This window comes from Theobroma cacao, chromosome 1 (genome assembly GCF_000208745.1).
Source record: "Theobroma cacao cultivar B97-61/B2 chromosome 1, Criollo_cocoa_genome_V2, whole genome shotgun sequence".
In the NCBI taxonomy this organism is placed as follows: Eukaryota; Viridiplantae; Streptophyta; class Magnoliopsida; order Malvales; family Malvaceae; genus Theobroma; species Theobroma cacao.
Window position 1 is genome coordinate 28,696,428 of NC_030850.1, and position 18,125 is coordinate 28,714,552.

The window sequence follows — 18,125 nt, forward strand, 5'->3', positions numbered from 1 at the left end:
GAGAAATGCTTAAGCAAAATAGATTTCAAGCTTAAGTTGAAAAATCCTACCTTTTTCACTTGTTTTCCTTGATTGTCCACACTTTTTCTCTTGAAATTCCTCACCTAGGGTTTGTTCTTCCTCTCTTTCTCTCTCTTCCTTGTTTGGCTGAATATTTGGAGAGTAATGGGCTGATTTATGCTATTTTTTTAGTTAAATAATAAAATATCCTAAGCTTGACATATGGCAGTTTCTTATTGGTCTATTTTTAAAACTTTTAAAATTTTAATCCTTTTTATCCCCACTACACAATTAGTCAATCGTCAAAATGAAGATAAGGGATGACCATGTGCTGGAAAAATGTCCTGGTGATGAAAAATTATTGTTTTGCCCTTAGGGTGGTAAAATTACCATTTTACCCATATACTCCAAATTATACCGAAATTAAAATTTTTCACTTCTAAACCTCAAATCATACTCCAATAAGTCAAATGGGACCAAAAATCTTATTTAAAAATTCCCATTTTATCCCCAAGTGGCAAATGACCATTTTACCTCTATGTAGCAAAAATTTCGATTTAACTCCAAATTGATCCTCGAACTCCGAATCACCATATTAAACCATTTTGGGACTTTAAAATTCTTAATTTCATCGTAAATTCTCTATTTGATCTAGTTCGAGACTTAAATCAACTTTGTTGTACCTCTAGGTACAATACCGACTTTTGTAAATTTTTCGAAACTCTCCTAGCATGCAAACATGCTATCCATCACATGTATGTCATGACAAATATTTTTATAAAGTCGGGCTTGTCATCTTCTCCCCCATTTGGATCAACTATATGATCCTTCTTCATGATTGATTTCGACATCCGGCTAAATATTAATATTTTAATATTATTTCATTAATAAAATATTATTTTATTCTAAAAATTTTATCTTGTCTCCTTGGTACCCAAAATACCTTATTATGCCTCACTTGACTTCCGAATCGCCTTTTATCTCACAAATTCTCCTCTGATAAAATTATTATTATTTTATTGTTATTTTCTCACTTGCGAAATATTTTATCCTAAACTACTCCTTTCGTCTTTTATCACTTTTAAACATTTTAATTGACCTCAATTTGCATTCGATCAACTTTATTTATCACCATATAAAAGTATGGGGTATTTCACTGAATGTCAAGCCCAGCTCTACAATATGTTTATTATGTCATTCTTACATAAGAATGCATGTTTTGCTTACTTGGGTACCTCGAAAATCGTTAAGGACGGCAATATACCAAATGATACAATTAAGTTGAATTAAGTCTCGAACTAGTCCAAATAGAGATTTTAAAATGAAATTGAGAATTTTAAAACCCCAGAATGACTTAAAATGATGATTCGGAGTTCGAGGACTGATTTAGAGTCAAATTGGAATTTTCATGACCTAAAGGCAAAATGATAATTTTGCCACCCGAGGTTAAGATGTGAGTGTTAGATGAAATTTTTTATTAAGATTGATCATTTGGAGTATAATTTGAGTTTGAGAAGTGAAGAATCTTAATTTTGACATTTTTTCGAGTATAGGGGTAAAATAGTTATTTTGTCATCCAGGGGCAAAATTATAATTTTACACCACCCAATACTTGTCCAGCACATGAATTTCACCCATTATTATTATGGATAATTGAGGAATTGTAAATGGTGGAGAGAGATTGCTTAATGGGTAAGTATGACACATGGGCCAATGGAATGGTGACGTGTCAAATTTTCATCCATTTATTATTTGGCTTTAAAAATCAGCCCATAACCCTCCCAACTCATTTCTCTTGGCCGGCCAAATGAAGAAAAGGGAAGAAAAGAAGAAGAACAAAATCGTAGGTGGAAAAATTCAAGGGAAAAGTGTGAAAATTCAAAGAATCAAGTGACAAAAGGTAAGATTTTTCAATTCTAGCTTGTGATCTACCTTTCCTATGCATTCTTTTTCATTTTCCATGGTTGAGAATCAAGTTTGCATGAGGATACCCTTGCTGGCTGGACATGGGGGGAGGAGTTTTGATGCTTGATTTGGTTAGATTTCAATATATTTTAGTGTTTTTAGTTAGTTAGTGATGTGTAGCATGAAAAGCCAACAAGAAAAATTCACTTCCTCCCATCAACCATCATTGGCCGAATTCTCCATGTAGAATATTGATGATGATTTTGATTTTATTTCAAGTGATTTGGTTAGGAATTAGTGATTTATGGTGTGAGAATCAAGCTTGAAAAATTATAGTGTTGATGCACCCACCATGGCCAAATTTTCCAAGAGAAAATGTGAGGATGATTTTGTCATATTTCAAGTTATTTAATTTGTAGTTGATGATTTGGAGTATTGGGAGAAAAATGGAATTATTTGGAGTTGAATTAGTCGTATTGGCCAATTAATCGGGTGATAGATCGAATTCGGCCAATACCATTTTATTTAGGTACACAATTGAATTTGTGTAGAACACCGTGTTTAGACGATAATCCGAACAATTTGCATTCCATTTCATGCATTAGTATAAAGCCTGAATTGGTTTTATAACAATTTAGCACAAATGTAGTAAATGGCTTATTGTGCATTATGTCTAAGTGGTGAGCATTCTGGTAAAAATAAAGAGATAGTACCCGAGGATCAAGAATCGGAGTACTCGAAATTCGATTCCCATTACAGTGAGTAACCTTATCATCATCTTGATTATCTGAAGTGAATTTTAATTTGTTTTTGTGATTTTATGGAAAATGAGTTTAAATGGTAAATCTTTATGTTTTATAAGCAAAAATGTGATTAAATGAAATGATTTTATAAAATTGTCTTGAAATTGAATGATGGTTTTGAAAATGGAGTAATTGGAGACTAATTATTGTGTTATAAATCATGGTTTGAATTGAATGGCTTATGATAATATTGGCATGAATGGTTGATTTGGTAAATGTGCTGAAAAAGTATGAACTGTTGATTTGCCTTGAGAGGCTATAAAATAAAATAATTACCATGTCATGCTGTTAAATTTTATTGAATTGATGGGTTATAAATAGGTCGCTGCAGTGGACGGGTTCCGTGGACCAACCTATTAGAGGGGCACGATAACCCTATTATATTCATACCTCAGTATGAGACGCGCGGTTGAATAACTCCTAAGGTTAAAACTTTAGAGTTAACTTCACGCCAAACCACCACGTGAGGGTGAACTCAGCCAACTCCAAGGAACGACTATATTTTCAAAATAAAAACATGATTTATGTGTACATAACTTTTTAACAGCCTTGGCGGACTCGATTAGGATAACCCTCGACCAAGGTATCCCTGATAATTGAGTATGAAAATGATTTTGGCACGAGCCAAGCTTTTCAGGAAATCATAAGCCTCTTTGTTTATTTTGGTGAAATGAATCTATTTTATCTTATTAAAATGAGTTCGAAATGCTGTGAATCATTTTTATACTAATCTATTTTATCTGTCTCCATTTACTCAGCTTTAGATATTTTTGATAATATTTGTTTACTCACTAGGATTATATAATCTCATCACCCTCCTTTCTACCCCTTTCAAGCTCAGGATAGTCGGTAAATAGCTCATTTCGTTGAGGGCTACAGTTAGACTTGCATCCTTCAAAAACTGTAGGTTCACAGCCTTCATTACTTTTAGTCATTCGGGGGCCCACGAGTCATTGTAAATTAAATTACATACCTTGATTATCTGTATTACAGTATGTATGAATTTATTTAACTTTTACGCTATAAAAATTATTTACCGGTAACTCTATAAATATTGTTTTATAAGAAAATAGAATATTTTATTGAATATTTTTATTATATTCAAATAGGTATAGTTTCACTTTAAATGAATGTTTTAGACATCTAAACTTATTTTTATTATGAAATATGTGTTTTGTACTCGCATACTACATTATTAGCTAGTTTCAAAATTTTCAGAAAAAAATTATCAAAATACCCCTATGAGACGAAAATTATTTTCTTTATTGTTTTGGTTTGGAAATAGCTTATAATCTTTTAAAATATGAGATTATCAACTGTTGCTCACAAGGGAGGTGAGAAAACTGATATTAAAGCCTCGCAGGGTTTCGGTTGGCATTCTGGGTAATGAATGTCTATCGGATCATCGCGGTGGTTATCACAGGCTCAAAGAGAATACCGAATCGTGACACTGAACCAAGTTCCTACCAAATCAATTGATAAGACAACGTATAAGATATGGAGTGAGAACAAGCCCAACTTGTCTTATGTCAGGATTTGGAGATGTACTGCTTATGTGAAGCATACAATATTTGATAAGCTAAGAGCAAGATCAGATCAATATAAATTTATGTGATATTCTAAAGAAACACACAGATATTACTTTTGTAATCTTACTAAGCAAAAGTTGTTTGTCTTAAGACATGCTACTTTCTTTAAGAAAGAGTTCTTAATTGAAAAGGCTAGTGGGAGTAAAGTTATACTCAAAGAAGTTCGAGGCTCACAAATTGACATTCCATTGGAACTTGAGCTTGAGATTGTGACATTTGATGTACAACCACAATCTCGAGAAGCATAACCATTGTAAAGGTCTAGTACGATCATCAAGCTTTAGAGAGTTATAGACTTCTCTTGGAAAGGGACGTATTGCCCATAAATGATGAGCCTACAATTTATAAAGAGGCGATGTTGAACATCGATTCTAAGAATTGGCTAGAAACCATGAAATTTGAAATGGATACCATGGATACCAACCAAGTATAGACTTTGGTGGATCCACTTGAAGGGATAAAACCCATTGGGTGCAAGTAGGTCTTTAAGAGAAAGACTGATGTAGATGGCAAGGTGCAAACCTTTAATGCTAGAGTGATAGCAAAAGGTTAAAAACAAAGACAAGACATTGACTTTGATGAAAACTTTTCACCAAGTGCTATGCTTAAATCCATTGGGATTTTGCTTGCAATTGCTGTATACCAAGATTATGAAATATGAAAAATGGATGTAAAAACTACATTCCTTAATGGAAACTTACAAGAGGAAGTATACATGACACAACTTAAGGGTTTTACATCCAATGCTAATGCCAATAAGGTGTGCAAGCATCAAAAGTCCATTAATGGACTTAAGCAAGCTTCTTAGAGTTGGAACATCCTTTTTGATGAAGCTGTAAAAGGTTTTGACTTCATCAAGAATGAAAAAAAACCATGTGTCTACAAGAAAGTTAGTGAGTGCGCCATAATTTTCCTAATTCTCTAAGTTTATGACATATTGCTCATAAGAAATGATATACCATTGTTGTAATCTATGAAGATTTGGCTATCCAAACAATTCTCCATGAAGGATTTGGGAGAAGTAACCTACATTCTGAGAATAAAGATCTATAAAGATAGATCTAAAAGGTTACTAGGTCTTTTCCAATCCACATATATAGACAAGGTGTTAAAAAGGTTTATCATGACGGAGTCTAAAAGGAGACACTTGCCTATGTCACAAGGCATCAATCTTTCTAAAGACATTTGTCCAAAGAATCAGGACTAGAGAGATCGCATGGATAAAATCCCATATGCTTCAATAATAGGATCTATCATATATGCGATGCTTGGTACTATATTAGATGTATCTTATGCTTTGAGTGTCACGAGCAAATACCAAGCTAATCCTAGTGAAGGTCACTAGATAGTTGTGAAAAACATCTTGAAGTACTTGCGAAAAACTAGAGATGTATATCTGGTCTATAGAGGAGGTGAACTCCAAGTTAAGGGTTATACGGATGCGAGCTTTCCAACTGACAAAGATGATAGGAAGTTGCAAAGTGGATATGTATTCACACTCAATGGAGGTGCAGTAAGTTGGAAAAGTTCCAAACAAGAGATGACTGCAGATTCTACATCCAAGGCCAAATACATTTTTGCCTCTGATGCCGCAAAAGAGGCAATTTGGATTAAGAAGGTCATTACTGAACTAGATGTGGTTCCTAGCATTGTTGATCCAATACCTTTGTATTGTGATAACAATGGAGTCATTACACAAGCAAAGAAACCAAGGTCCCATCAGAATGTATTGCAGTGTTACCAGGTGATCAAAAAGATCATTAGAAGAAGAGGCATTTGCGTAAAGTATATACCCACTAAGGATAATATTACTAATCTTTTCACTAAAGCACTGTTCCAGCAAAAGCATTATCATCATGTTGAGAACATTGGCATCAAATAGATAAGCGATTGACTTTAATGCTAATGGGAGATTGTTAGTATAAGCCCTGCAAGTCAATCTCTGATCGTATAGGAATTACATTTGAGTTATTCATGTGGGACATTTTATTAATTTATAATAATTATGAGATTGTTCTTTATCCATAAGTTTGTAATTTAATTACTTTTTATACTTATGTAGATAAAACTCATGAAACTATATATGCCTTGCAAAGGAATTGTATTATGATACAATTATGAGATCTTTATGCATCAAAGTATTATTCCTAAAAGTTCTTGATCATTATATTATTGAGATGAGGCATCAATAATGCTTAAAAATCGGCACATGCTATGTTTCTTACTTGTGAAGTAAACAATTACTCTCATAAGTTAAAGTATAGAGATACTTGGAACTAGCATGTGGGTGCTTATCATCAAAGCAAGTTCATTGAACATGACCCACCATGAGAAATGCATTTAGTACCTCACTCAAGTGTCTATGTAATACTTCTCATGTGTCAGTTGTGTAACTACTCCTTAAACTTGAAACACCCAAGTTGTCTTGTATGTGGACTACTATACTTTAATTTTATCCCTACAAATGCTTAACCAAGGATGCTAAAACAATATGTTTTTGGATATAGTATGAAGCATATGAAGGCAAATGAGTGGTAAAGATAAAAATCATCGCCCCAAGTGATTCAAGGGAAAATATCTCATTAGTTCTTAGTTGGCATTAGCTTAATCAAATCGTTGGCCAAAGTGAGTAGGAGATTATGAAATGAGTTTCATAAGTTTCCATAAAGTTAATGATCTAACTGCAAGAACAAATATAGAGGTCAATAAAAGTAGGCACTACACCAAGCTCTTATCGTCTCTTGGATATATGATGAAGAAATGAATTACACTAATAAACTGAACACTAAAAGATTGTCAAAGAATCCTTTAACTCTCCTAACAATTAGATGGCCATCATGCATTGCTAAATGCTAATCTTGGTCTATAAATTGAATTAGTTAATTTAAAATTGAATATAATTCATTTAAATTAATTAATTAATAAAATTATAATTTAATTTCATTACCAATATGTTAAGAACCTAATGGATCACACACAAAAGTTACAGTTTGAATTAAATTGAGAATGTGATTATTTAAGTTAGACTTAAATCAAATTCTAGGTTTTAACTACTAAGGATCTAATTAAAAGAGTTTAATTAAGTATTAGTTAAATATTATAATTATTATAATATTAAGGACTTATTTTGTAAATTTTAATAAGTCTAATAATACATTTAAACTTAGATATAAATATTACATTACAACCACTTTTTTCTGAAGCAATAAAATAAAAAAAAAACTAATAGTTTCTTTCTTGAGTGTCACCATTCTTGAAAAAGTTTTTCAAAAAACTTCTCCATTAATTCTTTGCTGAAAATCAAAAAATAAAAGAGGACAAATTGTTATCTAATTGCTAGCAAAAGCTCGAGGAATAAAGCACTCTCCTAAAAAAAGATTCGTTACAATCATGTGTGTAACATTGAAGGCCAAGCGTTTCAGTGGCTAGGATTCTTTCACATAAAAAAGTGTTCACGTTGTTCAGCACCAAAAAGAATCCATTTGATTACGATATCATTTGGAAAAGTAAAAACCTTTTTTTTCCTAATGGTGTTTAACTTTGCATTAAACTACCAAGATTATCCAAAGGTAAAAGACATGGTTTCTATTTTATTTTAATTTTTGTTATTTCGTTGCGTTGATACTCTAATCATGTGGTTCCTAGCAAAGGGATGTCATAAGGTGATCTTGATTATGGGCAACAAAATCACAAAATGATGTTAAGATTTTGACGATGATGGGTACTGACTGCCATATTATTGAAAGGCAAGGCTGACAAGATGAGAACCCTCTTTTTATTTATTTAATTAGTAGTGCTTCTCTTAATTATTTTTGTGTCCATGATTAGTCATCATCTACTCGTCTTCCTAAAATTGATCCAACTTTCTAGCTAATAAATAGAAAACCAATGACATAATTTTAAAAAAATAATTATTTAAAAATTTTAAATAAATTTTTATTTTTTTATTACGAGTAATTAAATTTGTATACGTTTATTATGAGTTAATTAAAGTTTTAAAACTAATGATTGATTAATTATTACTATTACTTATCATTTTATGTCACTTAATATGTCGACGTGTCATAATAAATGATGATAAGATATACTAATATAAATTATAATATGATAATTTGGTATTTTTCATTCTCTATATCAATGTCATATTAGTACTATGTACACATAAAATAATATTTTGATCAATGACAATTTATCAATAGTTAATCATAAAATTTATTTTATTCAAAATAAAAGTACATAAACTTAATTGAATCGTAATATGAAAATAAAATTTTATTTAAATTTTTTAAAATAGTTCAAAAAAATTTTCAAATAGTACACCAAAATTAATCTAACTTAAAAAAAATAACTCAAATTTCATTTTAAAATAAAACATTGAATTGATAAGATCTTATTTAATCTATAAAGGTTATGACATCTAACTATATAATAGCGAACCTATTTAAAAATAAAAAATATATATAGTAGGTCATGGTCTCATAATATAATTTCTAAATACCATGATGCCCTTTTGAACTTATTTAACACACAAACAAGATACTAGCAGCACTTGATTGAAGATTCAACGTAAAACGCGGCGTTTCGGAGATCCCTTAGAGTCGAAACTATAAAAAAAACCTGCATATGCAAAACCTCAAAGCAGTCTCTCTTTCGCTTTACTTGCTTTCCATTCCAACGAAGCTCGAAATCAGCTAAGTTTCTCTTCACGAGGCCAATCTCCCTCTCTTTCTCTCTCATCAGAGTCTTTAACACCGACAATGACCTCGCAATCCCCGCCCACAACCGCGTTCTTCACACGCGCTACCCAATCCACCTTCACGCGCCGCCCATGGCGCGAGTGTCTCTCCCTCTCATCCTTCGCCCGCCCCATGTCCTTCGGCGGCGCCACCGCCCGCATGAAGCGGAACCTCACTTACTTCCGCGTGAACTACGCCATGATTGTCCTGGTAATCCTCTTCCTCAGCCTCCTATGGCACCCAATCTCCATGATCGTCTTCTTGGTCGTCTTCGTCGCCTGGTTCTTCCTCTACTTCTTCCGCGACGATCCCTTGGTCATTCTCAACCGTACAATCGACGACCGCCTCGTTTTGGTGGTCCTCGCCGTAATTACGATCGTAGCCCTGGTTCTGACCGACGTTTGGCTGAACGTGGTGGTTTCCGTTTTGATTGGGGCTTTTATCGTGGGACTCCACGCAGCGTTTAGGGGAACGGAGGATTTGTATTCGGGTGAATCGGACGGTGGCGAGGGTGGGCTGTTCTCGGTTGTGGGCAGCCCCACGCGAGCTGGGTACTCCCGCGTTTAAATCCAAATGCCGTCCGAGTTATTACTAATTTGACGGTGAATCGATTCTTTGCCTACACTAGTAGTAACATATAAATATTTATATTTATATTTTTTTTGTTTTTAATTTTAATTTTATTCAAAGCGTTTGTAAATTTTGTAATGTGAATTAGTTGATCAGATACTATAGTGTATGAAAGGAACAGTTTCCAAGTGTTAATCCAAATTCTAGTTAGTTTGATTGATACTTGTTATTATGTTGTTGCCTTGGTTAAAATTAACGTTGTTTTCTGGGTTTAGGATTGTGCTTGAGCTCGTGTCTTTGTCTTAATAAAGTTTGGATTTGTCGGTGTATACGTGGAGAAGAATGATAACTGGAGAGTTGATTGAAGCCAATACTTGAAGGGGGTGGAGATTGTAGTTTGAACAACACCCAGAGTCATAGACATGTGATGGATGAGGTAAAAGCTGAATGAAACATGAGCAGCTAGCTTTTTCTGTTAGTATAGGTGTTGTATTGTATGTGAGGGAAGGGAAGTGCATCGGAATTGAAATAAACCGTAAAACAAGAATGATCCCTGTCGATGGGCAGTGCCATGATTAGTTCCAGCTGCCCATCCACATGGGTGGATGGCCTTTCCCCTTCGTCCTTCCCATTTGGTGTTTCTTTTTCTTGCTTTATATCATATAGGTCAAAAGAGCCCGAAAGTTGCTAGTCTTCTTGTTGTTAATTTGGGACTGGAATGTGAAATGTCATGCCCTACAGATGTATGCATGGTTTTGATTCCAATACCATTGAGCTCTGCATCTGCACGCATGGTGCCTTTTGAGTTCTTAGTCCCAGGCCAAAGAATCGTGGAATGTCTCACTAACATGTATTAGTCTTTGAGACCGAGGTGGGCACAATCTAATCAAAAACATTCTCCAAGTATGAAATTTGACATGATAATAACACTTGCATTAACAAAGCCTACTGCTGAGGCAGTTGGTCATTGAGAGCAAAGGGTAAGGGTTCTATTCGGGGTCGAAACATGAGAAAATTTTACATCAAACTAACTGCAAACAATGAAAAAAAAAAATCTACCATTTGCGAATGTATATTGATAATACAATCTGAGACTTGCAAGTTCAATGACATGCAGCTATTAACCACGTCAGTCACAATGGCATAGCATGAACTCCAACACCATGCCAATGCTGTCAGGATAGCTAATCTCAGTACTTAGCTGCATACACCGCTCTATTTGTAGGTAGAGAATGAAAGAAACTATTGTAGAAGAACCAACTCAGTGAATGGATGCTTTTATAAAAATACATGCCGGATCAAAATACCAATGAGATTCAAAGAAGGATACATATTTATAGATTATTGCTGTGGTGGGCAAAGAATGAAAGAAAGCATCATTATTGATCTGGGATTTTTCGAGCATACCCTAACACCATGACAAAATCTTTTGCAGAGGAACCAACAGATGCGGGTACTCGCTGTGATGTTGATGCTGTTTGTAGCCACAAATCGACTAAATTATACAAGTGCAACGTGGGAACCACGGGTTGTCCCATACATTTGATCGCAACCTGCCCAAAAGAAAAGTGACAAGGATAGTCACCAAAATGTAAATTAAAGACAATATACCTTGTTTACTACCAACAATCACCAAAGGATGTGAATAGTGATACAGTGCCTATTCTATCGTCAGAAGTTTAAACTACTATTTCAGCTCAATATGCTTACCAAAATTTACCTGCCTATTTTTTAATCCTTAATTGATTTCAGAAAATTTGTTCAGAATTAACACAATGTAGCTAAATCAGTTGAATTTATCAAAGAGGATAGTAATTAAGCAGGCTCTAGAAAGACATGGATTCCAACAAGATGGTTATTTACTTCATTTCCACTAGTTCTTTTTCACTTATTTCAAAGCAGATTTTGAGAGCATTTTAGAGTTTGCTGCAATTTATTTGTCACAGATTGGGATGAAAGCATACAAGTGCTTTCCCTTCCCATTTGGTTGGAAACATGAGGCACTCATACTTCTGTACTTTAAATTATTTATAGTTTGTGAGAAAAAGAAACTTATCCCCAATCAATTGGTAAGATGATTCCGTGCCAACAACATGTAACAAAGTAATTCTAGTAGTTAAATGAAGATAGACTTCTGGTGCTGACATAAACTGTAGATCATTTCCTGGCACGTCAAGATTTGAAAATATAGTTCTGCAAATTTTTCAGGTAATAAGAGGAGTCTGGACTGGGCGAACATGCATCACTATCCCATACGCCATGCTTCCAACAAAGTGGAGAATAAAGCTTGAGATCTTATCTAACCAGATTTCAAAATACCCATGCATAAGATAAAGCATCTCCATAACATTTTAGAAATGAGCTTGATTGGAAAAATAGACATCTAAAACCCATAAAGAAAGTTAAATTCTTTCTGGCCAAATTTCTTCACTGCCTACCATTAGAGAACATTCAGGGAGAGGTTAACTCACCTCAGCTTCATCAGTGAGATCCAGTTTCTTCATAAGGTATTTTTGGATAAAAGAAACAGGTATATTTCCATCCCTGTAACAGAATGAAAGAAGTATGATAACTATTTCCTAATATGAAACCAATTTTAAATAATACTCTAATATGAATAATTCCAGATTTCATAAGTCAGAGATAAGTTCAACTTTAAGGTCTTTGTAGCAACACTATGAACAAAACATCTAAACCAAATTGGTTATGGAACCATATCTTAAGTGAATACTGACAAAGAACTATCATTTAATTTAGAACTCTTGGTGAAAACATGGTCCTTAATTCATATGGCTGATCCAAAATCTAAACTTGCCATGCAGTAGATGGTAGACAAAAAAAGCACAGCAACAGGCAGGAGTAAGCACCTTCAGCAGAAATAAATTGATACAAGTAATTTAGCTAGTGATAACAGACTAAACAGCTTAAAGAAAAATATTGTCAAAATTAACATGGCTTATTTGGCAAAAGTCACAAAATTGAAATTGTGTGGCTCTTAAGCATGATCATAGATATTGTGCTCAACTTGCAGTCTGATTAAGATTGCCTAAGGATTCCAATATGGAATCTAATGGTAAATTGGTCAATAATAAGTCTTGATAGTATAAGAACTTATCTGCAAATAGAAATCATGATTATAGTGCCCTTTTTCACTTGCATGATTTGCTTGACGTTAATTTCACAAATTACATACCTGATACCTTAAGCTAAAATCTAAGCAACAATATCAAAAAATGCATTTCCAAATGATTTAAAAATTAAAGTAGAAACTGAGAGTAAATGCCCATAATGTCATAAAATGATTCACTAAGTCGACGTAACACCTTTTTCCACAGAGCGAATTTAAAAAGGATAAAAAGTATCACAATTAAATCAGTGGATAGAAGCTGGATTAACAATAGGAAATGACTAAAGAGACCTTTTTCATACAAAACAATTTAAACTGAATTAATTCTAATCCAAACATTACATGCCTTACCACACTTTAAAAACATTTCGCCTATATCCTAAGCTCACCACATCTTTATTTAACCATCCACATGCTGGCCAAATGATTTCTTGAACATATTGATGAACATAAACACTACTGAAGATGGCTAACCAAAAGGCTGTCTAAACAGGTAACAATTGATATTTGATAATGGTTGTTGGTTACCAGTGCTTTATTTTTAGTTATACTCTAGGTTTGTCTAATAGAATCAATCACCATAAATATTTGGCAGTACTCCCTATATCAAGCCCATTAGTTAAATCCATGCTGTAAGCAAGGCACAGACAGTTGTAAGTAATCCTGTGGGCATTTCCATATATAATTGGTGGAAGTAAGTTAAGCCCATGATCTACTTGGTTGCCCATGCATCACTCGAAAATTCAGCAGCTGCTGCAGCCCCTGCTTCCTCAGACAAAGCTCTGGGTGCAGGAGTTACTCAGAGGACTGCCATGATATTCGTATCTTTCCCTTGACCCATCTCCATCTGCTCTCACAGTCCATTACACATTTCCTTTAACAACTCAAAGTTACCTATTACCTTACAAACTCTAGCATATAATATCTATTGGATTCCTTCAACAGTCGCTAAATAAAAACAACCCACATCCTGTTCTTCTTTCTGTATGTCAAACCAAATGCTAGGAAGTTTATGGTACAGAAAAACAGGATGGACGACAGGTCAGAATCAGAGTGCTAACATGAACTTGATGCTACAGATAAGATTTACAACCTTCAGCTATAAAGGAAGAAGAATATATATAGCAAGCTATTGTAAGACTAATGCAAGAAGAATTGCCAAAAGGAACTTACTTTATCCTTAAGTAATTTGCAGGAATTTGAGGGAGGGGCGCCTCTCCTTCCCTGAAAGCATTAAAATTTGAATTAGTTTATGATCAAGATCAAATAATCTTAAGATACACTGTTTTCAATCCATTAAAGAAGGCTGAAATCAATTCTTACTGGTCCTCAGAGGCCACTAATGAGAACCAAACAGGACCGACTCTTCTGTCATGCTCTGTACCAGCAGCATCTAGCACAGCTTGTGGAGAAATGCCAGAATCCCCAAATCCAGAAGCCCTTTTTCGACGGATCCTGCATAACTTTTTAGGATTTACAGCTTCTGAAGTGGCAGGACCAGCACTATTCTTTTCATCCTCAATCTTTGTTTTGCATTTGTCTTCCCTATGTTTGCTTTTGCACATTTGAGCTTCACTGCTGGCAACACGACTAGGTTCTAACTTAGAATCAGAGCCTTGTGAATTAGACTTGAAAGTCTTGGTCCTATTTGCAACCTCCACCAAACAATTCAAAGGTTTCCAGAGATCCAATTTTCCATCCCATGATTCTCCACCGTTCTCTGCTTCTTTATTCATATGTTGGCTAGGTTCAGCAGAAGAAGTACACTGTGTTCAATTTGAAAGAATGACAGAAGTTATCAGACTAAGCTAAAACATTAATTCCTTTCAAGTAAATAGATATTCGAGAAAACGAAAACTATTAAACAATATTGGACCCTGTAAGAAGAAAAGTCATCACAAACCTAAAAAATATGTTTGCTTCCTTATACCTGTCTTTTATTCTGAGTGAATTTATTTAGTGTTTCAAGTGAGCTTGCACTCTCCTGGTGATCCTCCATAGAGTCTTCCTCTCTTTTTACAGGCTTCTCTATTGAAAAACTGGAACCTCGTAAAGCACCAGACTTTCTGGCAACAGCTTTTGTTCTCCTTCCGGTCATGGTAGTTTGTGTGGATACTTTGGGGGCATTAACCACCAACGAAGAGAGTGATCTCTCCTTTCTTCTAGTTGGCACTGTAACTGGGGGCACAATTTCAGGTGCCTTCACTTTTCTTCTTTTAAGAGGGAAGATTTTGGCCCTCACATCTTGCAAATTATGGTCTGGCCTGATTATCAAAAGCACAGATGTGTTTTAATATACATTAATTTTTCCAAAGTTTTAATTAACCAACATGATGCATATGTGTGGATGCTCAACCCAGAAAGATACAAAAGAATTATTCAGGAAAGCCAAAAGCAGAGTGCAACAACATGAACCCAGCCAGTATAAGGTCATATTTTTCCAATTCAACATATTTGACCTTGATTTTGGCACCAAGAGACACACAATGGCAACAAAGTAATGAGTTCTTACATTTGCATAACACTGCCAGATTCTGCCTAGATATTTGACCTGAAATTAACCAAGTTACAAACACTAACCAAATCACTAGGAAAAAGGGAAAACAAGGAACCTCAGAAGAGGGAAGAAAGTTTAAGTAATATTAGCTGCTTCTGAAGACATCTGTGCTTTCTATCTTCTTCCAAAAACTTGGTAATAATTAACTCCAATAAGATGAATTATAATCCTCCAAATTTCTACTAGTTCCACTTCAAAAACTTTTGTATGCCTTTAAATCTAAAATCTGTACCATCAATCAAAAGATGTATGGCATGTAGAAGCCACTGTCAAACCTCAAAAGGATGGAACGACTCCCTAATTTATAAAGATTAACAACCCTAAGGCATTGCCTTTAGAACCATCAATGAATCAGTAAACCACTAAACTTTGCCAGTAACCACTTGAAACAAGTACATATCCTTCGGAGCATTTGACAAGATTAAAACTAGAAGTAATTACTTTACATGTTAACAAAATTTGATTCATGAAGGCAGCCACTAACATCAGGTAGAGGTATGACTTATGACTATATAAGAGATAGAGAGAAAGTGGTATAGGAGAATAATATGTAAGAGAATACCTTAATTTCTCCAGAGGGACACAACCCAAATCAGTGTTGCATATCGGACAGCATTCTAGTTCTTCCTCTTGTATCTTATCATATATGCACTTTCTGCAAACTACATAAAATTCAAAAGACAAATTAATCATAATTTTCTATTTATTGACTCAACAGACTTGCAAGGCACTGAAATAACGATCACGCAAATTAATTGTAGAAAAGATTTTAATGGAAACAAGCTGAGAAGAAAAGGAATTCAAACTCTTTTGTAACTAGGAAAAGAGATTGGTTCCAATCCATTTCGAAAACTGGAACATCATCTTAAAGTTTGAATCTTGTCATGGAGTAGCAAAAAAATAAATAAGGAAAGCTCCAATCTTGGAAAAGACCCCGAATTGGAAGTAAAGTATATTGTAGTAAGAAGTCTTAGCTCAATGTGGAAAATAATTAACGTATTCACAATCTAATAAAACAGAATTCATACATTGAAAATCTGCGTCCGAATATTCAAACTATATTGCCAAAAGTAAACATCAACAAAAGCAATGTAACCGTTCACCTCTCGTTTTATTAAACTAATCCATACGCATTAATCTTATATCAATCTCGTTATCCTACCAAAATGCCTTAGCATCAACTAGTAAGAAACAGTGGAAAACGGGAAAAAAAACAGCAATACTGCAATCTTATTAAGGCAAATATTAGGTGAGCAAGTCAACGGAGAGGGAAAGAAGCGAAACCAAGAAAAACCCAGATAAGAAAACGGGAAAGCCAAGAGCAACCCAGATCAGAAGAGGAGCAGTACGCAAAGAAAAACCAAAAATTTTAAACAATTTTGCAAGTAATGAGCTAAAAAAGGAACGAAATTTGAAAGGAAACAGAAAAAGGAGAGAGAAATCTCAGGAGACTCACACGTGTGAAGACATTCAGATATGGTGGTGGCATCTCTTAGAAGCTTATTGCAAAGAGGACAAGTCATGCATGCCGCAATCGCTTCTCTCTTCACTTTAACCACCTGATTCGCCATCTCTCTTTCTTTTATTTCTTTTTTTTGTTTCTTGTTTAGCTTCGCCCTCTCTCTCTCAATCTCAACCCCTTCGCACGTATCCTCTCACTGCATGTCAATGACAAGAAGAAAGCGAAGGAATTTTACGTGCACATCTTCATAAAAACCTGCATTAAACCCATGACAGAAATACTAGAAAGAAGAAGGATTACAAACAGAGAGGTCGATAGGAGACGGGACTGAAAGCTAAGAGATATAGGTGCATAAGAGAGAGAGCGAGAGCGAGATGGGAATGTGTTGATCTGAAAGGAAGGAGAAAAGGGGTTGAGATTAAGGAGAAGGGGAGATTATGGGATAAGACAATGGTGATTTGACGTGGATTTCTCGGGCAGGTAAGAAGAAAGGGGAAGGGGTGTTGAGAAAAGGGTCGATGATCTGAATCTAAACAAAACAATGGAAAGAGAAAAGAGGCTGTCGTCGAAAGGAGCATGAACCAAGAGGTTCCTTTGTTTTTATGTATTTTTTCCCCCTTTATTCCTATTTTATTCATATTTCTGATACTAATAATTAAAAAACAAAAATACTACTCCTAAAATTTTTAAATATTTAAGACAAGTTCAACGGTGAAGGGCTCCAATTAGGACTTGGAATTTTGGGCGGTGGTGAGTGGTGACTCGCCCTCACCAATATGGGACAAGGGGCCACGAGGCAAGGACTATTACGAGGGCTGCGCCCTAGACAAAGGGGTGTACCCCTCTCATCTCTATCTGGCCATATACGACGCCGCTTCAGTGAGCATCAAGCCTTTTAATGCTCCCTCCATGATACACATTTCCACGTGTTTTTCAAGCAAGATTTTATCACTACTACAGTAGTAGCACTTGTCTAATTAGAATTCAAATAAATATGAGATAGAAAACATCTTGAGAGTTTTGGAAAATAAAGATTTCAAAATATAATGCACGAATTCATGTCGAAAAAGGAAGGGTTAAAAAGAAAATAATAATAATCAGATACACGTCTCTAAAAATTAATTTTACTATTTAATTATTAAATAAATAAATTATTACGTTAATCATCGTTTCATATGTATTATATTTCTATAGGTGTTTTTATTAATTTACAACTTATATAATACAAATATCAATGTAATAAGTATTTTTTAATGGGTTGTTTGTCAAAATTGTTTTAAGCTATAAACATTATAAATTGTTTGGAATTTATATTTGTTAGCCTTGATATAATATTTTAAAATCCGTCATTGAAATAGTAAAATTTAAAGCAAACA

General features: G+C 34.4%; 2 protein-coding genes across 4 annotated transcripts; one reads left to right on the plus strand and one right to left on the minus strand.

Moving 5' to 3' along the window:
• LOC18613224 (PRA1 family protein E) lies at positions 8,852-11,125 on the plus strand. Of its 2 annotated transcripts, XR_001926206.1 has the most exons (3): positions 8,852-9,635; positions 9,879-10,039; positions 11,039-11,125. XR_001926206.1 is itself a non-coding variant. In XM_018113939.1 (1 exon), the coding sequence occupies exon 1, from the start codon at positions 9,055-9,057 to the stop codon at positions 9,598-9,600; it is 546 nt and encodes a 181-aa protein (XP_017969428.1). In that variant the 5' UTR covers positions 8,852-9,054; the 3' UTR covers positions 9,601-9,832. The 2 variants fall into 2 exon arrangements, 1 of the variants encoding a protein (XP_017969428.1); XM_018113939.1 differs by lacking the exons at positions 9,879-10,039; positions 11,039-11,125 and having other exon boundaries at positions 8,852-9,832.
• Positions 10,539-17,354, minus strand: LOC18613225 (E3 ubiquitin protein ligase DRIP2). Of its 2 annotated transcripts, XR_001926205.1 has the most exons (8): positions 16,744-17,354; positions 15,850-15,949; positions 14,661-14,994; positions 14,054-14,496; positions 13,904-13,954; positions 12,075-12,147; positions 11,749-11,902; positions 11,069-11,156 (listed from the first exon to the last, which is right to left on the minus strand). XR_001926205.1 is itself a non-coding variant. In XM_007050345.2 (7 exons), the coding sequence occupies exons 1-7, from the start codon at positions 16,856-16,858 to the stop codon at positions 10,983-10,985; spliced, it is 1,290 nt and encodes a 429-aa protein (XP_007050407.2). In that variant the 5' UTR covers positions 16,859-17,352; the 3' UTR covers positions 10,539-10,982. The 2 variants fall into 2 exon arrangements, 1 of the variants encoding a protein (XP_007050407.2); XM_007050345.2 differs by lacking the exon at positions 11,749-11,902 and having other exon boundaries at positions 10,539-11,156; positions 16,744-17,352.